At 38.2% G+C, this 20,340-nt stretch overlaps 1 protein-coding gene across 2 annotated transcripts; it reads right to left on the bottom strand.

The window, feature by feature from the left end:
• Positions 1-2,085: 2,085 nt before the first annotated feature.
• gdpd4b (glycerophosphodiester phosphodiesterase domain containing 4b) lies at positions 2,086-20,315 on the bottom strand. Of its 2 annotated transcripts, none has more exons than XM_082547781.1 (16): positions 20,251-20,315; positions 17,349-17,535; positions 15,620-15,723; positions 15,347-15,440; positions 13,432-13,491; positions 12,108-12,206; positions 11,905-11,998; positions 11,296-11,441; positions 10,794-10,876; positions 9,108-9,258; positions 8,245-8,469; positions 7,951-8,108; positions 7,712-7,859; positions 6,663-6,745; positions 6,468-6,547; positions 2,086-2,249 (listed from the first exon to the last, which is right to left on the bottom strand). In XM_082547781.1, exons 2-16 carry the CDS (start codon positions 17,502-17,504, stop codon positions 2,158-2,160), a joined length of 1,773 nt encoding a protein of 590 aa, XP_082403907.1. In that variant the 5' UTR covers positions 17,505-17,535; positions 20,251-20,315; the 3' UTR covers positions 2,086-2,157. The 2 variants fall into 2 exon arrangements, with proteins under 2 accessions (XP_082403907.1, XP_082403906.1); XM_082547780.1 differs by lacking the exon at positions 20,251-20,315 and adding an exon at positions 18,560-19,378.
• Positions 20,316-20,340: the final 25 nt, after the last annotated feature.

Here is a 20,340-nt window from a genome sequence, read left to right as displayed (position 1 = left end):
CCCTTCAATAATACTACAATAATGATATTTCTCACAGAAAAACTGCCAAATTTTACCTCTGCATCTCTAGTTTGGTCATGACAATATTTTTCTGATGACGTTAGGGGCGTTTCCAAACCTTTTCTGAGCAGAATTTTCTCTGGAGCTACTTTTTTTATCTGCATATTCAAAATTTGAAAAGGTGTTCCGCCTCAGAGCGTCTGTGTTGGCTCAAAAGAAAATGCCACTAACCTCATCACAAAAATATGTTTTTAGGCAGACTAATAACATTAGAAATCTGATATTTACACAACTCACAAGTTTGTAGACTTAATACTTGCCAGGTCTCTCTCGGAAATGAGATTTTTAATCTCAATGAGATTTTTTTTAGATAAATAAAGGACTAATAAATATCAATGATGACTCTACTTGAACCTTTGGAACCCCACCGGACTGACTGCAGGTCAAGTCAAAATGATGCTGCATTATTTTTGAATTAATGGATTAATTTGTGCCGTTATTGTACCCAAATCTTTATAATCCCAAGAGATTCTGTGATGCTTCATTCATCCCTGACTTTTAACTATGGCTATCTGAAGCAACATCTCCCCACAACATTAGTCGTCTGGTTCTTTTTGTTTATTTAACTTGTAGGTAGTGTTCTTATTTATGCTTACAGTTGTCCCAAGGTTATTAAATCAACGTTATGACATTTTTAAAAAAAAATTGTACATTTCAGATGTGTTACTTTTTTCTTCTTCTTTGATTTGATCGATTTGTTACACTTTGCCAATTTTCACAGTCAACCTCAACCACATCAGGAACAATCTCCAAACCTGTGAACACTATCTGGACTTGAACATAGCACTGATGTGGAGGAAATACGAGTAATGTTGCTTTTACTTCATCGTTAGCATCCCATGTGTGTGCCACAAAGTTCAAGCACTCTTTGTATCCAGTAGGGATTTTTTTTCAGTGTCTCCATGTGTACTGTAGCTGGTAAATGATTCGTATTTGTCTCTTCCTTTTTTAATATATGAATTTAGTATTAATTTGTAAATCATAACAGAGTTATGTTTGTTCTGGATGATGTTTATGAAGCAGAAATTATTTCATCCATATGACCACATATCTTATGTTGTAGAAATAATAAATAACATTTTCCAAAGAGTCCTGTGTGGTTGCAACATGAGATTTTAGATGCCAGAGAATTTTTCCTGCATGATCAAAGACATCCAAGTACCAGCTGTAAATTAACTTTCATTCTGATATTTACTTGTAAGCTATATCCTTACAATCATGTATAAATTGCAACATTTTAATTAAAAGTAATCTCTTACAAATACAAATAGGTATACTCAAAGATTGAGCTTTTTACAGAAAGCTATTTGAATGCAAAAATGATCTTATTTGTGATGTTTAATTTAAAAATGTGTGCATACATTATCAGTATTTATTCAGGTTCTAACATACACATTTTAAATAATCAAATGTGTTAAAATGGTTGTTTGTGAAATGTAACAGGCAATTATAAGCACTCAAAATCATACCATACACCTGTGACACTTCTGAAACAAAATTTTCTCCATAATATTTTAGCGCTATGCCGTTTTAGCTTCATCCCATTTAAGCCAACTGGCTTCTGACTGGCTTCCTAAGACAAACAGAAGGTTTGAACAGCAGGTGGGCTTACCTTTTGTGTCCTAGAATCTAGATAACCAAATTAGTATCGATGATTGTTTCTGCCACTGAAAAAAAGTTAGCATGTTGAGCTAACCGCTCTGGAGTCTGAGCTTTTGGCTTACATTACTAGCGCGCCTGATTATTTGACACTGTTTAATACAGCTCAATATAAAGAGTTTCTCATTAATTTAAATAGAGGAATATAAAATCAGGTTGACTAAAACGGCCCCTGTGGGAAAGGTTTAACAAGTGCCATCTAATAAGACACTGGATTTTTGTTAGCTTTAGCCAGAGCCAGGCTAGCTGTTCCCTTGTGTTTCCAGTTATTGTGCTAAGCTAAACTAAGCTGCTAGCTGTTGCTAATCATTTTAAGTCTAACGTAAAATTATTTAAAACGCTAAACCAGATAAATCAAGAGTGAAGCATTGTTTCAGACACTTTAATTCATTAAGACAGTTTTTCGAGGTTGGCAGTGTGTGATTGGGCTTCGAAGGCTCAGCAGACATAGTGCTCGGTTACAGCCGCCAGGCTGGGCATCCTTTCCGCTGCTGAGTTCCCACTGGAGACCGACCAGATATCACTCAGCTCTGAGAGAGAAGATATAGTCAGAAGAAAGAAAAATTAGCTGTCCATAAGTCAAAATGTTGGGTTTTTAGCCCCATAAAGCCTGGACCAGAAAAATCCTTCTGGAAACTCCCATTTGCATATATGAATTTTCAGTTTTTAAGTTAAGTTGCTACATATGGCAATTTTATGCACTTATATCCTCATAAGACGAGTCCTATTCATTTATATCCGCTGTAATGAACATTTGTTTTTGGTCTATATCTTTTGACTTAATTGAGCTACCCTAATAAGTCCTGATGATGTGCTCTATAGAGGACATGCTGGTTTTTCCAATGATATCTCATGTTTTTGGGTGCCCTCTTTTAGCCCTCTTTTAGCTTCAAAGAGGCAGGTTCTCAGGATATGATACACATATTGTGGCAGTGGGAATTGATTTATCTGCAGTTTGTTTGTTTAAACTGTGTTTTTTAGCCCTAAAAAAAACTTTTTCATATTGATATCTCCCATATTTACGTTATGAGAGCTCCAAAAAATCCTGGAAAAACATGAATAATATAAAAATGAGTCCAACCTAGCCTTGTGTTCTTGGAATACTTTCTTAGTATGAAGTAGGGCTGCCACAAACGATTATTTTGATAGTCGACTAGTCACCGATTATTTTTACGATTAGTCGACTAATCAGATCATCATCCATTGGATGTAAAACTACAGCTTATTGCACCAGCAGCATCTGCTCTTATATAACTATCATTAGCTTACAGCTTTAAGTGTTTAAGGTCTGTGCTAACTAAAAATAAAGACAAGATGATAGTTTATTAAATTTTAATGAAATTTGCAGATTGTTTCGGTGAAGTTTAATAAACTCCTTGCTATCTAAAATATAACAGGACACCGGAGTATATTCTCGAGCATCTCACACTTCTGATAATCAGTTGTCTGCTTGACGTTTATTCAGCTGTGTAAAAACTATAACTTTAATCTCAGACAAACTGATTTACTCAGGAACAAATAAAATACTAAAAAAAAAGCCAAACAATAACATTTTAAGTTATCTAAGTGACTCATATATATTTAACCTGAGTAGCGAAAGACGGCGGTGAGTTTGAAAACGATTTGCGGGAGTCCGGTGTTCTCACGGCGCTAGTGAGCCTAGCCCCCGGCTCGCTAACGAGCTAGTGGGTAACAGATGTCTCCGAAAACGTCGGAGCGCTTTTGAAAATATGTGGTGTCCTGATAAACTGAGCAGATATTTGAGGTTTACACAGCTACATTCTCGCCTGAAAATATGTTAAACGTTTATTTTGTGACCCAGAAAGAATAATAAGAGTAACATTAAAACTAACTAGCTGCCGCCATAAAAAGTAAATATTTTAGATAATGTTGACAAATGTAAGACAATCCTAAATAAGTGGTTACAAAGAGACATCACAATTTTTGGAAGAATATTATTAACCAAAATGGATAGTTTATCTAGATTTATATATCCAGCTTACTCTCTATCAATATCGAATAAAGTTATTAAAACAATTAATAGCTTGAATTTTAATTTTATTTGGAGGAATAAGTGCCATTATATATCTAAAGATGATTTGGTTAAACCATACATTGAAGGCGGTGGAAACGCAATTGATTTTGACATAATGAATGGTGTTTTGAAACTTAAATGGTTAAAATCCTTCCTAAATAATCCACACTCCATTTGGTTTTTTATACCAAGTAAGGTCTTTAACACACTAGGGGGTATCGACTTTCTCCTAAAGTGTGACTTTGAAATTACTAAGCTACCTGCTAAACTCTCTGAATTCCATAAACAGGTCCTTCTTTATTGGAAAATGTTATTTAAACATAATTTCACTCCACATAATAGCCCAATTTGGAACAATAGATATATACTGATGAACAGAAAATCTATTTTTATTCAAGATTGGTTATCAAAAGGTGTTTGGGCAATTGCCCATTTTGTAGATGAGGAAGGACATGTTCTAGGACATCAAGATTTTTGCCAAAAGTTTAATATCCAATGTTCTAAAAGTAAATTTAATCGGGTTATAAAATCCATTCCATTGTCACTTAAAAACATAGTTGTAAATGATATAATATATTCTGACATCTCCCCCAAGTTAAGGCAATTATATATAGATGGTATTCGATTTTGTGATGTTAAATGCAACAATAAGTTTCTTAGATCTTCATTAAGGAGTCTTTATTCTCCAAATTTACTTAGACGTAATTACATATTAAAAGATTTCCAAAGGGAAGAAATTGAAAAAAATAAGAACTGATTATATCACCTTCCCTATCCCTCCTAAAGGGAAAGAAGTCCAATTTAAAATCTTGAATAAAATTTACCCGACAAATAGACTCCTTAGTGATAGATTCAAAATAGAAACGGGTAATTGTGTATTTTGTGAAACAGAAGAGGAGGATTTGGACCATCTATTCTTTTTGTGCAATTTTATACAAATATTTTGGTTGGATTTTCATACCTGGCTTTATTCCAGTGGGATTCAAATTACCCCATTTACCTTAAATATGATAATGTTTGGAGTGTTTTTGAAAGAAAAGATAGCTAATTATGGTGTTAATGTGTTATTAATCTTGTGTAAGTATTTTATACATAAATGTCGCTTTTTTAAGATTAAACCAACACTGGCTCACTGGAAAAACGACCTAAACCTGTTGGTTAAATCTTTGACTTTAGTTAAAAAGAAAAAGGCTGCTTTTTTTGTTTCCTTTGTAGAAGATTTTGATTTAGTGAGTTAATAATCTGTTAATTTATGTGACCCCATCTTTATATTTTATTTTCACTATATATGAAAGTTGCTAATATGTAAGAAATGTTTATTCTCTGAATCTGTAATATATGGTGCATTTTGTTTGTATGTTTATATTACTAATAAAAAAAAAAAATTAAAATAAAAAAAAACTAGCTGCCGCCATTGTTGGAGACTGCGCTGGGCCGCGCTATGAATTCTGGGACACAGCTGCTTCTTCTTCTTCTTCGGGGTTTAACGGTAGCTGGCATCCTTGTACATGCAATGCTGCCATCTTCTGTTTCAGTCCGTTATTACACTCTTAAATCCTGCCACTTATTCCTGCGTCTTTTGTGATCTTACAAAGCTTCAAACGACGCGTCGACTATTAAATCAGTCGTCGACGATTTTGATAGTCGACGTAATCGCGACTAGTCGACAAATCGTGGCAGCCCTAGTATGAAGGTAAAAGTTTGTGTGGCTTCATTAAATATACTAAAGTTGTCATAAAAAAAAAAACCCAATCAGCTGATTCTGAGGGGTTCAGATGGGAGGTACTGATTGACTTCATATAGAATGAAAGATGCTATAGAAAAGGTCATGGAGTTATTAAAGGGTGTATTAAACTATAAAATTAACTATAAATTAAAAATGTAAAAGTAGTTTTCTATAATTTAAGGTGGCATCTTAGATGTTTTGGTTTTTCTGACCAAAAGTTCAAACACCCCCATGAAAAAAATTTAAATCCTCATTTTTTTTCACAAGCTGGAAACATTATACACACACACTTGGTTGTGTTTTTTTCTTTTTTGTTTTTGCTTGTTAACATTTTCAGTCCTCTAATTCAGTCCTCAGTGTGAAACATCAAACCAGCTCCTTAAACTACAGGAGGTAGATGAGAAATAATCACAAATCACACTAATTCCATCACATTGTATTAACACAGGACTCCCCAAAAATGTTTTGCAACTGTGAAAAACAATTGTTGATTTATAATCATTGCATTTGCATTGCAAATAAGATGTTAGACCTGTTTGTTTTGCACTGATTACAGTGTACGTCTACTTCCTCATCTCATAATTAAACCTTTGTGAAAACCTATACTGTAAGAAAATAAATCAGTTTAAGTCTGTAAACAACCTTATAATGGCAATTTCCCAATATATACTATATTACATTTTCTACATGTATAAATACAAAGTGCATAGTTCATGACAAATTCATTTTTTATTGAGAAATTTAACCAATCTGATGGTTATATTTCCATTTAGTTGATTCTTTATTTGATGTATTTATGGGGTTTTAAACACCAGATTCTTTATATAAGTACAGAAAAAAAAAATCATTGTTTACTCTCAATGGGGTGATTTTAATTTAGCCTAGAGATGAAAATTTCTGTGTGCATCACATATCTAGACTCCAGTTTTCTTCTAGTTTTTTTTTTTTTTTTTTTTTAAGTCTGACGTTTATTTTATGGTAAGTTACCCTTTTTAAATTTGCTGTAAGTGCCACCTTCCAACTTGATCCTGCTGCCCGTGCAGAAGGCCAGTTCTCTCTCTCTCCATCTGAAAACACATTTTCATCTTGATAGAGAGCGAAACATCGCGATTACATCAGAATACAGGTTGGATGTATTGGATGCGAGGTAGGTGTGTGTGCGTGTGTGTGTGTGTTTTCCACCTGTGGAAGAAGAAGATAAGGAGGATCAGCACAAAGGACATCAGATCAGTAAGAATCCACATCAGTTTGTACTCATCGGGACTCTGAGAAGCAGATCAGAAGAGACCGTATGGAAGTGAACAGGTGAATATTAATATCTTTCACACATGAAACAATAATAAAAAGGTAACAGATAAAACCACAGTTCATTTTATCATTCCTTTTATCATCTTGATAATTACTGCAAATTCCTGTGATTAAATATGGTTTAAAAGCTTCCCTGATAAAGCTTGTAGCACTCATTTCTACCACAAGATGGTGCTGCAAGTTAAAGTAACCAAGCACTTAATCGACCAGGAGGCCTGCCGGCTGTAGTACTATAAAAAGAAATATCAAGAGTTAATCAAAGCCGAGAACACACTTGAAAAGATTTCAACACCTCTCTGGTAAAGAATTGCCCAATGATATGTAACAATGTGTATTATAACATAATTTAGCATGCTACAGATGTGTTTTAGTGCTTTAGATGACTAAATGATGTATTAAAACAGATATAAGAAACAAATGTAACAACAAAAGCAAGCAAAACTTTATTTATGTAGCACAAGCTCACGATATACACGGTGTACGTTGTGTTTTTACAGATAAAAAACATAAAACACTCAACCGCAGGATACTTTAAAACACGCATGCATGAACAATTATTAGAACCTAAAAATTGCAATCGATTAAACAAGCAGGAATAGGGTAAAATAATAATTAAAACCAGAAACTGGACTACTGAAGGTTAAATAGGAGTTACTATGAGTTTGGTTTAATCCCTGATTATACTGGATGACTGATGTGATTTGGTAGGTTGCTTCAGCAGCTTGGACCATAAAAGGTAAAGCCCCACTACATGATACTACAACCGCACCTCATCCAAACTACCTCAAAATTGGTACCCTTACTCCCCACTCCTAACTATATGGTATCATCACTAGGTCAGGTGTTTCAAAATAAAAGCATCTGCAGTAAGAAAGAGAGAGAACAGGTTGATGTCAGACATGAAGCGCATTGCTTGAACTTACCATGATAAACAAAGGGGAACTGATGGTGCTGAGCAGCTGGGGGGCGTTAGTGGTGACTGAATGCACTCCAGCACACCAGGCTAGAGAGTAGAGCCACGGCTGGCTGATCACATACAAGTTTGTGGTGATGTTTACTGCAGTGTACTCCCTACACACAGGAGAGGAGAAAGTCATGAATATTTCTAAACTAAGGAGGAGGACAGTATAGACACACACACACACACACACACTTGTGTTACCTGATGAGCTCAGCAGACATGGAAGTGTAGTCCAGGTTGAGTTTGACGATGTGGTTACTCTGGAGCTCCTCTAGAGGGAGCCGACTGCCTGAAGTCTGCTGGAGCTCAGGATCGAGTTCCTGGACCAGAGCTCTGAGATTTGATGGCAGCCAAAGCACCTAGATATGGCACGCAAGCAGTGTTACCTACTACTCACTCACAGTAACTGCACTCTTTACTCTTTTCAAACGGTAAAATGCTAAATTACAACATTTCACAGTGGAGTCTGGTGATAGAGAAATAAATAAGCCTCACCTGTGAGGAATGGATGGATGATTCGTTCTGGATGACCTCGAGCGTGCGCTGGATCCAGGTGTCTCTGAAAGGGTGATCTCTGGGTGGCCGATAGAGGTCGAAGATCACGAGTTTGCCCGTCTGAGCTGCCAGCTGGAGGAAGGCCTGCAGGCTACAGACCGACTGGTTTCCAGCTCGCTGTCGGTCGTCTGCGTTCAGAGAGCCAGCCGTGCCAAATGGGTTGTGCTGCAGGGGGTGACCATCAATAACCAATCAATACAGTGATTTCATATGACATGTGATATGCTTTTCATTGGCCAGCTGATTTTTTTTCCCCCCATTTTTGGCTGTTGTCATGAGGAATTCATTTGTGTCCAAACATGCTCAACTCCCTCCTGTAGTTATAGTAACACTCTTAAACCTCGAATATAGTAAACAAACAATCTTTTTTTTCTTTTTTAGCATTTCATTACATCCGTACATCCATTTTCTGCCACTTATTCTAGTCTGGGCCAGGGTTCTCTCTCCCCAGCTACCTCCTCCCGCTCTAACCCTCTTCTGGGACGCATTTCCAGGCCAACCAAGTGATGCAATCTCTCCAACATGCCCTGAGTTTGCCCCAGTGTGTCAGGTAGACATGCTCAAAACACTTCAAATGGCTTATTTGAATAGAAAAGATTAGCAGCTGTGCTCTGAGCCCATCTACGGCAAACAGCAGGTAAAAGAATATCAGAGAGGTTATTAGCTGACCCCTCAAACATGCAGTGAATAAAATCAATAATTCTTCCTTACTTTTTTAGAGCTTTTTTTCTTTGGTTACATTTTTCAAACATCAGAGAATAGCTATGACTATCATGGGAAAGGTCATTAAATGGCAGACTCACAGACAGGAACCAGTCCCCAGCGTTCAGGCTCTCCAGCTCGTTCCAGGTAAACCTGGCAGCTGGAGTATTGGTCCGGTTTGGGAAAACTTCATGGATGTTGGTCGTCCGCTGCAGAGTGTAGTCATGCATCAGAAAAGGCACTCCATCAAAACTACAAGGACAGGACAACAGTATGAGACTCTAAATGGGGCAGGGAGCTTTTCAGAAACAGAAAAGTCAGCTTGCCTGAAAAGTTATTGTATTTAAAAGTTTAATAGGGTTCACTGAGACCTGGCTAAGTGCTTGGTCTTCAGTGAGCATTTATGTAGAGAGCTACTGGCTCAAATGCTCAAATTCTTTTATCAATACTTTACATTCACGATTACACAAACTTGGGGAATTTAAAATGCCAATGAATTCCTCAAAAAGTCGATTATCATTAGATTTATTGGATACTTTGATTCTTATTCTTTATACTCGACTTTAATAAACAATATTTTTTGTAAATGTAAGGGATAACACTCATAACAGTAGTTTATTAATGAGTGACGTCCAAATCAATTAAAAAAGTTGCCTAAAGGTTCTTTATATTGTAAGGTAAAGACCAATAATACATAGAAAACCCCAACAATCAGATGACCCCCTACGAGCAACCACTTTGGCGACGGTGGGAAGGAAAAGCTCCCTTTTAACAGGAAGAAACCTCCGGCAGAACCAGGCTCAGTCAGGAGCAACCGTTGGCAGTATCTCTTTGGATCTCATATTGAATGTACCAGTGAAAATATACCAGATTTGGAATCTACTTCAGATCTTTTATCTCCCTAAAAGGACGAGAACAGCTCTCACCCATGATACTGCGTATCAGTCAACTGTCCAATTGCAAAAATGGAGGACTGCGTTTCAAAATGGATCTAAGCATTAAACAGTCTTGAATGGTTTTAAATCTGAGCTGGTTTAGAGAAGCAAAACTACAAAAAATGTCACTGGATCTGACTGTATTTTACACATAATTAAATACCATGTGGTAGAAAAGTGTCCGCCACAAAAAGAACCAAAAGTAATAGAGCCAACGCTGCAGGAATCAGAAATGTTATACTATTAGATAAAGAAGACTGTGGTTCATTGTTGCAGCTGTTGCAATTAGAAGTTCACATTTTGTAACGTTAATCTGAAATCAGATCAGTCATCAGCAGAAAAAACACCACAATTAACAGGAAGTGAAACAAGATGGCAAGACATCCACAAATGTTTGGTCACATGATCAATCGAGACAGTCGTTGGCCACGCCCACTGTTGATTCTGCAGCATCTGCGTATTTGGTTGCGGTTTTAAAGCCACGTTTGTTTCTATAGGACATTTTAAATAACCCCAGCTGACCGAAGTGCTGAACAAGTTATTCAAAATATACACTTTACATAACAGTTACTAAATGAGCAATAAATACAGAACAAAAATCACACAGAACAAAGTCAATAAGACGCCGTTTGCATAATAAAGCCCAGGGTGCTCTGCTCAGAGTTTTGAAAGTGTTTTACAATAACTGAGACTGTGCAGTGATTATGTGAAAAAGTAAGCTGCTGACATGTGATTGCTTTGTCACTTTGCAGCATGTTTTCTAAATACTGTTTAGGCTGCATTGCACTGGGCTCTCAGGGCCATTGTACCATAATTGAACACACATGCTTTCGCAGAGAGCTCCTCGCTGACCTGATGGTGACATCCGTCTCCAGACTGTCACACCCAGCCTCCACCGCCTTCTCAAAGGACATCAGGGTGTTTTCTGGAGCGAGCTGCAGAATGAGATCAACAGAGAACAGCAACTTGCAGTAGCAGTCAGTGCATGTGGGGGACTTTCTCTCAGCTCTGAACAAAACACACGAAGGATGTGAGCTTCCCTTTGTTTTTGTGTCAGTTCAGGGCCTGAGCGGTGCCCAAGAACATATTTCACATTACACTCATTTATGTTGTGTCACATTCAGGCTTAAAACTCTTTTACAGACCAAAAGGTTTTACAACAGCATGTAAAAAATCCTTTCCTCTCATGAACAGTAACTGTTTGTTTAAGAAAAGAAAATCAAAATCTGCTTATTTCTGTTACAAAGAAAGAAAAATTCTCTGTTTTACTTTGTCACATGTGACACTAGGACAATTGAAATACTGCTGCTCTCTCACTTTAGTGTACAGGACTGTGTACTGTGTTTTTGCTCACCATAGGGGCTCCTCTGTGGCCAATGAGAGCCGGTGCAGGGCCCAGGGTTCCCTTCTCTTTGATACAAGGAGAATACAACCCGAGGGGAATCAAGTAGAGGGACAACAGGACGGTCAGGTACACGGCCATGATCAGGCCTCGCCGTACTAAAACACAAACACACAATATAAAGCATAAACACGAAGAGAAAGAAATTAAAAACAACTGCTCCTAACTAATAAATGAAGGAATCTGTGTGTGTGTGTGTTTTTCCCCTCAGTATTTTTCTAACCTGCTTCACAGTTCGTGGATGTATAGGTGAGAAGAAAGTGTTGTGAGGTCGTTTGGATGAGTTGGAAAATCCCAGTAAGACCATCAGTTCCTGAAATACTCAAAGTCACTTAAGCACCTTTACATGCCTAAATGCACTGAGTTGCTCTAATGTAATTGGTTAGTTGATCAGTTGTACCTAAGAAAGTGTCTGCTGAGTGTATTTTGCCCATATTGTGCTTTTCTTGTGTTTCTTGAAAACTTATTTTTCAATTTACTTTAAATATGAGTTTTTATGTTTATCATCTTTTCATATATCAGAATAAAACCAAATATTTTAAAAGCATGTCTGAGACTCACCCGTGCTTTTCATGCGAAAGAAATGCAAAGCAACAGGCCAAGCCAGTGATGTCATCAGTAAGACTCCGCCCACATGTAAGAAAGGTGCTGTTACCTGGTCATGAACAAGAGGGAAAAAAAAAATCTAGTTAAATCTAACACGAGAAGTGGAAATCATAGACACACAGAAAAAGTTACGTTAAGGAGGAGAAGAAGAGCGTCACCTGGAAGGACAGCAGCAGCGTCCTCCATTCTTTACTCCACAGGTTGGACAAGACGGCCATGGCGATGACGGAGACCGTCAGGCTCACCAGGATCCCGATCTGCAAAAAACAGTGTCAACGTGTAGAAACATGAAAAATGTTTCATATGGATAGAAAACATCTTCATTTGGCGACACTGACTAGAATTGATTCATTCTGGTGATTTTTTTCTTTAGCAGCCAGTGAATAAAACATCCTAATAAGCTCAGAGAAAAGAATTAGCGGGTCAATTTTAAGGATGATGTCTGGGTGAATATAAGGAGAACAACAAACATGGATAGTATAGTTTTCCACTGTGTGTTTTTCTATCCAAGTATGTTTTTACTGCACTAGCAGTGTGTTTTTTCAGATGGTTTTTCATGGTGGATTAGAATCTGATGGTGTTTTCCACTGGTTTTGAAAAGGTCCCAAACACCACTATGGTCAAATGCAGCCTAAACCATGACCGAGCATCCACTGTGTTTTAAATATAGCTGAAGACACTCGCTGTTGTCTCTCTATCCTGACCTCCTCTGTACTTACTGACGATTTGAAGCAAAAATGTATCTCCATCAGACCTGTTGCCACTAATTTTCAGTCCAGCTCTTGTGTAATGTGGCATATCTCAGCCTTTTTAACCTTCCTTAAGAACGGCTTCGTTACGGCCATCTTTCCACTGAGACTTTTTCTGATAGACTTCAATGAGCAGTCGATGAATCAACCGAAGGTCCAGATTTCTCTCTCTCTTTTTCCTACTTCTTAAGGAAAAGACTTTCAGACACGGAAACTATTTTATCTTTGGAATTTTTCATAGATCCAGGTAAAGTAATGGGGACACAAATAATATGCTTTTGCCACAGGCTGCTAGTAACAAAGTGTTAAAAGATATCATTTAAAATCGGTTCTTTTATGTGTAGATACTAGATCATCCCCATATGTTAGGTGATTTTACTGTGCTTGAATGATTCATAGGTCCATGTTAAGTGGCTTAACAAAAAATAAATGAAATCCCTGTGAAAATGTCAGGTCAGCCAGCGTTCAAAGAAGAATTTTGAAAGACCTTCAGAAAGCCTAAGAACTATTGCCTATGACCACTTTAGTAAAATTAACAGAGAAAATAAAGAAAAGTCCCTTTAAGACTGACAGTAATTATCCACCATAATTACTGTGCAGAAATTCATGTCTGAGCTCAGAATTGTATTTGAAGTCTGCAAACAAAAATCTATGAAAAAGCTGCTGACCAGTTCCAGTGACACTGCATTGACCCGACATTCCATAAAAACTATGAGACACATCACTGAGTTACCTTGTGGCTCCAGTGTAAATAAAGCTTCTGGCCCTCTGACAGCAAGCACACAGCCAGCAGCTGCAGAGACAGAAAAGTACAGACAAAATAAACTTGGGAAGAGATGATGAGACTTTCTGGGCAAAGCCTGAGCTAGTCTGAGGAATAGTTCAAAGTCTATGTGAGATATAGTTAATAAATGCATTCACCAAAGGGCTTGCATTTCTGTACTGGCTTTAAAATTCCCATAATAAAACTGACTTTTGTGCTCAGACAAGCCTGTTTTGTGCTCTTTGTGTTCTGGTTCTGCACTATTTTTATCATTAACTGTAACGTTCCTGTAGCACACGAAACAGGAAAGGACATAAGATAACAACATAACATAGTGGGCATGGTTATGGGTTAAAAGATGAGCACATAAAACTCCTCTTGCACACAGGAACGTCACATGAATGCATAAGGGCGGCGCTTGGCAAAGTTTAAAGCAGCCAGAGCAGAGTTTATATAAAAACCTGACCTCTCATTGCCTTTGTAAAACTGCTTTCACACTTATGATCTGGCCAGGTTCTCATGAGCTCGTCGATTTAGTAAACACACAAACAGTGAATCTTGTTTCTTTTAAATTTACAAACACCCACTTAAATTTTGAAACTAACATGTATTTCATCTGCAGATGAAGAAAGTGTTACATCAGTTTGGAGTTATATGTTGGAACCATTTACGCACTTGCTTTCTAATCTACCACTTCACAGCAGCTGTCTCGAGCAGCTTTATGTTGTATGATAAAGACCCTGCAGAAGCCCTTTATGGTTACAGTGGGGAGGAGCTCCCTGCTAACAGGAGGAGGTCTCCGGCAAAACCAGGGACTGATTGTTGGGTAAGAAAAAAGAAAGGCAAGTTGCATGACATAACTAGACTACCTCACGGAAAGACTGATAACCACAGTTTCACTGGCCTGTGGCCGATTTATGACTGATTTCATGAGCGTGCCTTTGGACTGCAGGAGGAAGCTGGTCTACCTGGAGAATTCAAAGTACTGGGAAAATATGCAAATCCCAAACAGGAGCGATTAGTGACCTCAGAAGCGTGCAGAAATGTTGATAGGTGTATTTTTGTACTACGAACAGGGCTTACTGGCAGGCTTACTGGTTCCCATGTTTCCACTCTTAATGACTAACAGCCTCCCAGCTTTTCCTGCATATTTATGAGAGCAATAATAAATTGATCTCTTGCATAACTCTGCAGCAAAGCAAAGGTGTCAAAATGTCAAAGTAGCCCAGAAATGAGTGAAAACACCAGCATAAAACTGCTGCGGGGCTGCAGATCAATCGATTTCCCATGAATCCACTTATGGTGGGGGGAGGGTATGATTTGTGGGAGAGAGATAGGGTAGGATGGTTAAGGGCATGGCATCAGCTGGGGTGAGTGGTACACCCAGAGTGCTAATTATTCTCTCTCCCTGTATAGTCGGTGCAGGGCCTGAGGATGAGGAAGTGAACAGAATGTGAATGTTTCAAATCTGGGCGGCTGCTGGCGCGAACAATTGCAGTTACAAGTTACAAGATAATTTCAGTGATGGTGGATTAAATATATACAATATTTAAGTGTTTGCTTTCATTTTTCGGGTTTTAAACAATCGATCAGTTGCTTCAAATTTGTGTTTGAAAGGAAATTACTAAAAGTGATTGAGGTTCCTATTTTAATGCTGTTGTATCAATAAAATATAAAAGAGAACTTAAATGAACAATCTGTGGTTAAAAAAAATAAATAAGACTTTTTTCTAAAAAAAAAACTTTCCAAAAACACTACAAAATAAGACAAAAAAAGCAACAGTAAAAAGTTGACACCACTTGGATAAATTATCCAGTCAGCTAAAAAGACAAGTAGAAGAAATCGAGATGAGAGATGAAAAGCCAATGCAGCGTTTGTGTCTCACCACAAGCACTGTGACGTAGGTGAAGAAGACCACAGCGACAGCCAGCAGCACCACAGACCACGGGAACCAGAAGCCCAGGTTCCCGAAGTTAAACCTTCAGCCAAATGAGAGGAAGCACAACAGACATGAAGGCAGAAAAACGTTTGTTACATGTTCAGTCAACAAAGACATATGAACGTAAATTTAGCACCAATGATTCCTGCAGCAGATTAATGTGAACAGCTCTATGTTTACCTACGACAGTACTATAAGTGCAGGAGTCGCTCCACCCACCAGTCAAAGTCATTGTAGTCATTCTTGGCTTGTCCCCAGAAGTAGAGGAACAGCAGCGTCAAGCAGAAAGCCGCCACAAGCACAGCAAAGCTAGCACCCTCCAACTGATGACAGAGGAGACAAAACAATGAGAGAAATTTGTTTTTGTTATTCCCCGAGTTAAATCCAGCCCCCCGCACTGTTTACTGCTCTGTTTCCGTGGCATTTTAAGACTTCCTCTGAGTTTTACAGAGACAGAGGAGCTCCAACCGACAGCTCTGTTCAGCATCAGCACAATAAAAAAGCGAAATGAAGTTGTTTAACTGTAATGTCTGAAAATTATTTCTCATTTGGTGACTTTTACAGTTGTAGAAATGCAAATACTGAAATCAATAACTGCAGAAAACAAAACAAAGAATCAACATCACCCTTACCTCATTTCCTTTTATTGATTTGTTTCATCTTCCTCCAACTGTAGCTGACTTATATTCTCCCACAACGATTTATTAGTGTTTTTTTTCCTGTTTGCTGTTTGGTTTGACGATAAAATTCATGTTGCTGACCACATGTGTCTCTAAATTTAATTATTCAGCATTTTTTTTCAGCATATTTTGAGTGCTTTTACTCCTCTCTTTCCAAACACAGCATCTCAACTTTAGATGGCTTTAGAAAAAGAATTGGGTGCACAGGTTTCAATTTTTGAGTGTGTTCCTCTAACCCACAGAGTCAAAAGTATATATACCAGCTCAAACATACACATAGACTCCTACTAATATTTGGTTAAATGTCCATTAGCAAGTTGTACCTCGACTAGATCCTTTTGATATCCATCAACAAGTTTCTGGCACAATTTTGGGTAAATATTTGACAACTCTTTTGAGTTCATTTGAATTTGTTGCACAGACCTGGCTTTTAGACATAGTCCACAAAATTTCAAAAGGGTTGAGGTCGGGTCTCTGGGAAGGCTGTTCCATCCGGCTTTATCCCTTCCAAAAATAGTTTTGTTGTGCGTTTGGGATCAATGTCCTGTTGGTTGTTGATTTGAAGTGAAAGTGAAGAATTTGGAGGTTCACTATTCCAACCACTGCACAGTCCCTTCTTCCAGATCTCATATTTTCTTGCAGCTCCCTATTATTTTGAGTATTCATCAATCCATTGAGTGCTGTCAAACAAATCCTTTTTATGCTCACAACTACCAACTGTAGTCAATCATGATCACCAATTAGAAGTTAATAGGGCTTAAAGGACACTGTTGAACCTTCAGGACCACTTATTCAAATATGTGAGTGTATGTATATATTTGAGCCTTTGTGGATTAAGAGAGCTTTTTTCCCTAAACCTGAATTTTCTATTTACTCCGGTTATCTTTGTCTAATATTAAAATTTGATGATCTGAAACATGTAAGGGTGCAAACATGCAAAACAAAAAATAAGAGAACAGGAAGGAGGTACATGCTTTTTCAGAGCACTGAATGACTCAAGAAAGGAAAGGGGGCCACAGAGACGACTTACGTATAGGGCCTAGAGTTCTGTGCTGATTTCTTATATTCAATCTTTAAAAAATAAATTCCAAAACATTCAGTTTCCCTGGACTTTAAATTTGGTAGGAACACTAGAACTTAAAATAAAAAAACCCCAAAACACTGAAACTCCTGTAAACTTAACCACAGTATGATTCATTAATTCCAATGATAATAAACAGATGACTTTGGCTGGAGCAGAAGTGGCTCTTGTGTTGCTGCTTCCTGACCTTGTTGCAGCAGCAGCCCTCAGGCTGACTCCTCTTGTAGTGTTTCCACTGGCAGCCGTACAAACCAGCCAAACATGACACGAAAGGCTGGTGCTCATAACGTTGCAGCAACTTCACACGAAGGCTACGAAACCACTGCGACAATGTAGACGCCATGGCTCATACACACACTGCCACAGCCTCCATCCTGCTCCAACGCACACAGAAATAAGAAAAATCGACTAAGACAACCAGACAAATTCAAATCCAAGCTAAAACATCAGAAAAGAGGCAAATCAAGTAAAACAGGTATAAAACAGAGGCTAAAAGGGTCTTAAGTTTGCATTGAAATTGTCCAATAGCTACTAAAGCATCACTTTTAGGGTATATTGTGGCATACAATGTGTGCAAGCTAAACCTGAGCTATTATTTACTGTCTTTTTGTTTTGTGGTTTGTTTGGGTTTTTTTTTTTTTTTTTTTTAAATAGGATAACACTGAGAAACCGTCTAACTCCTCTGGGCTCAGCTCCCAGAAAGCTAAAGTTACACAGCTCACTGGTCGGTTTTGTCCATCACTGGCAGGCTTCTTCACATATGATACTCAAATGGGTCATTATCACTACAGGAGAACAAAGAAAGTCTCACTAGTTGTGTTTCCCCCCTTTAAGACAGATTTACTTATAGTGCGCTTGTGTATTGACTGAAATAAAGTGAAGACAGATGAAACTGATTCAAGTATTTAAAAAAAGAAACAATTGTTTCCTGATTTCAGCATCACTGGCATTTCATGGCAGATTGTCATGGGTCCACTTCCTGGAAATCATAAAACATGACATGACAAAATATCCACCAGTCATCACGAAACTAAAGACAACCAACCTGGGATTATGGTGCTAAATCTTGCAAACTTTTAATCAGACTCAAATCTCACTTTTTTGATTCACTTAACACTTTCCTTCGTGTGTTGTATCGTGGCCGAATTAAAGATTTAGACTATTTCATCATAAAAAGTGCTAAATGAGTAAAACACACTAAGCGCGTTCGCAAACCAGCATGAAAATATTAAAATTGTACATTTATTTAACGCACTCTGGTGATGAACGCTCCATAAAACAAAGAACGGCACCTGAGGACCTGTTCAGAGCTCAAGCGAGCAGCGGATCGTTACAAAAACACTGTGCAGCTTCCACTTCAGCCTGTTTTTTGTTATGTCGTAAGGACAGATCTCCTACCTCCAGGCCGGTTCTCCCTCCGGGTAAACGGCAGAGAAGAAGCCGCAGTGTGCAGTCGTCCGGAGGAGGTGGCCTCGGAAAACGGGTCAAGTCAGCGGGAATTACTAACACGGGGACCAGGGGAAAGGCCCTGCCTTCAAAAATACAGGCACACACGTCTGCAGTAGGATTTTACCGGTTTTATACAATCTTGTGCATTATTTTTTCGCCATTTAGCTTTTATTTACACTCCATAGCGAGATTTTATATGTATCGAGAATATTTAGTAAATATTTGCAAGTATGAGGCAACAGAGCGGCTTTATTTTGAAATTAACACGGAAATGAGAAGATTGTAACTGTTCCTCTGCTTTACTGCTGTTGATGTCCTGCACCTCTGTGTCATCCACCGCCACCTGTTGCCGCAGTCGTGGAAAGACACTGCGACCATCATCATCGTCGTCGTCATCCCAAGGAAAGCTTGGTTTGCAGGCGGGCTTTAAAATACACGGGTCCCATAAGCGAATAGATAAAGAAATAAATGAATGAACTATTTCTAAACATTTATTTGGGCAGTTATTGTAAAGGAACTCAATTCTATTTTGCGTCAAATCACAACAACAGTCGCCTCAAGGCGCTTAATATTGTGAGGACCCAACAGTAACACAGAGAAAACAGGAAACCCCATCAATCAGACAACCCGCTGTGACCAAGCACTTAGGCGAAAGTGGGAAGAAACCTCCAGCAGAATCAGGTGAGACTGGTTGGGGTTGAGGGGAGGAACACAGGACAAAGACATGCTGTGGAAGAGAGCCATAGTTTCATAATAACTCATAATAAAATGCAGAGAGGTGTATAAACACATAGTGAGTGAAAACGGGTGACAGGAGAAACACCCAGTGCATCATGGGAAGTCCCTAGCAGTCTAAGCCCATTGCAGCATAAGTGAGGATTTGGGGTCACCTGATGCACCCCTAACTATAAGCTTTGTCAAAAAGTAAAGTTTTAAGCCTAGCCTTAAAAGTAGAGATGTGTCTGTTCTAGGACCCACAAGCAAACCAGCAGTCTGAGAGCGAAGTGTCCTAATGGGGTGATACAGTACTACAAGGTCATTAAGATAAGACGGCACCTGATGATTCAAGAACTTGTATGTGAGGATCAGGATTTTCAATTCTATTTTGGATTTAACTGGAAACCAATGAAGAGAAGCCGATATAGGAGAAATATGCTCTCTCTTTCTAGTCCCTGTCAGTGCTCTTGCTGCAGCATTTTGGACCAACTGAAAGCTTTTCAGGGAGTTTTTAGGGCATCCTGATAATAACAAATTACAGTAGTCCAGCCTAGAAGTCATAAATGCATGAAATAGTTTTTTAGTGTCACTCTGCATAGAAGTGAAAATGTATGCTGTGACTTCTAATGATACTGCCTAAGAGACACATGTATAAATCTTTAATTTCACAGGTCACTGAAAGATCAATCCGAGTCCATCCCAGGCTACTCCGGCTAGCAATGTTACTGGTATGAAAACATCTACTATCCACTATAATTTAGGTGATTCATCCAGTTTCATGTCAGAGATGGGGGTCTCAAGAAAGACAAACCCACTATTTATTGTTTAAGTATTTTATACATAAAACTGTACAAATAATCAGCTTGTTTTACATTATATGAAAAAAAAATGAGGAAACCATGATAAATGTTGTAAAGACTCACCTTTCAGCGCACTCACTCACTTCACCAAATTCACCTTGTTTCTTTTCCTCACACTTGATTGGGTCTGGTGCTTGCCCTTAATTGCACTCA

Source organism: Aulonocara stuartgranti (genome assembly GCF_965226115.1).
Source record: "Aulonocara stuartgranti genome assembly, chromosome: 10".
Classification (NCBI taxonomy): domain Eukaryota; kingdom Metazoa; phylum Chordata; class Actinopteri; order Cichliformes; family Cichlidae; genus Aulonocara; species Aulonocara stuartgranti.
Note: the sequence above shows the minus strand (reverse complement) of the source record. Positions and strands in the feature narration are given on the sequence as shown.

Coding starts and splice junctions, on each gene's coding strand:
- gdpd4b (XM_082547781.1), bottom strand. CDS start 17,504: ATGGCGTCTACATTGTCGCAGTGGTTTCGTAGCCTTCGTGTGAAGTTG. Junction 11,442..11,904: donor CTTTCGCATGAAAAGCACGG/GTGAGTCTCAGA, acceptor TTTGTGTTTTAG/TACGGCGAGGCCTGATCATG. Junction 2,250..6,467: donor TTACAGCAAATTTAAAAAGG/GTAACTTACCAT, acceptor CTTCTCTCTCAG/AGCTGAGTGATATCTGGTCG.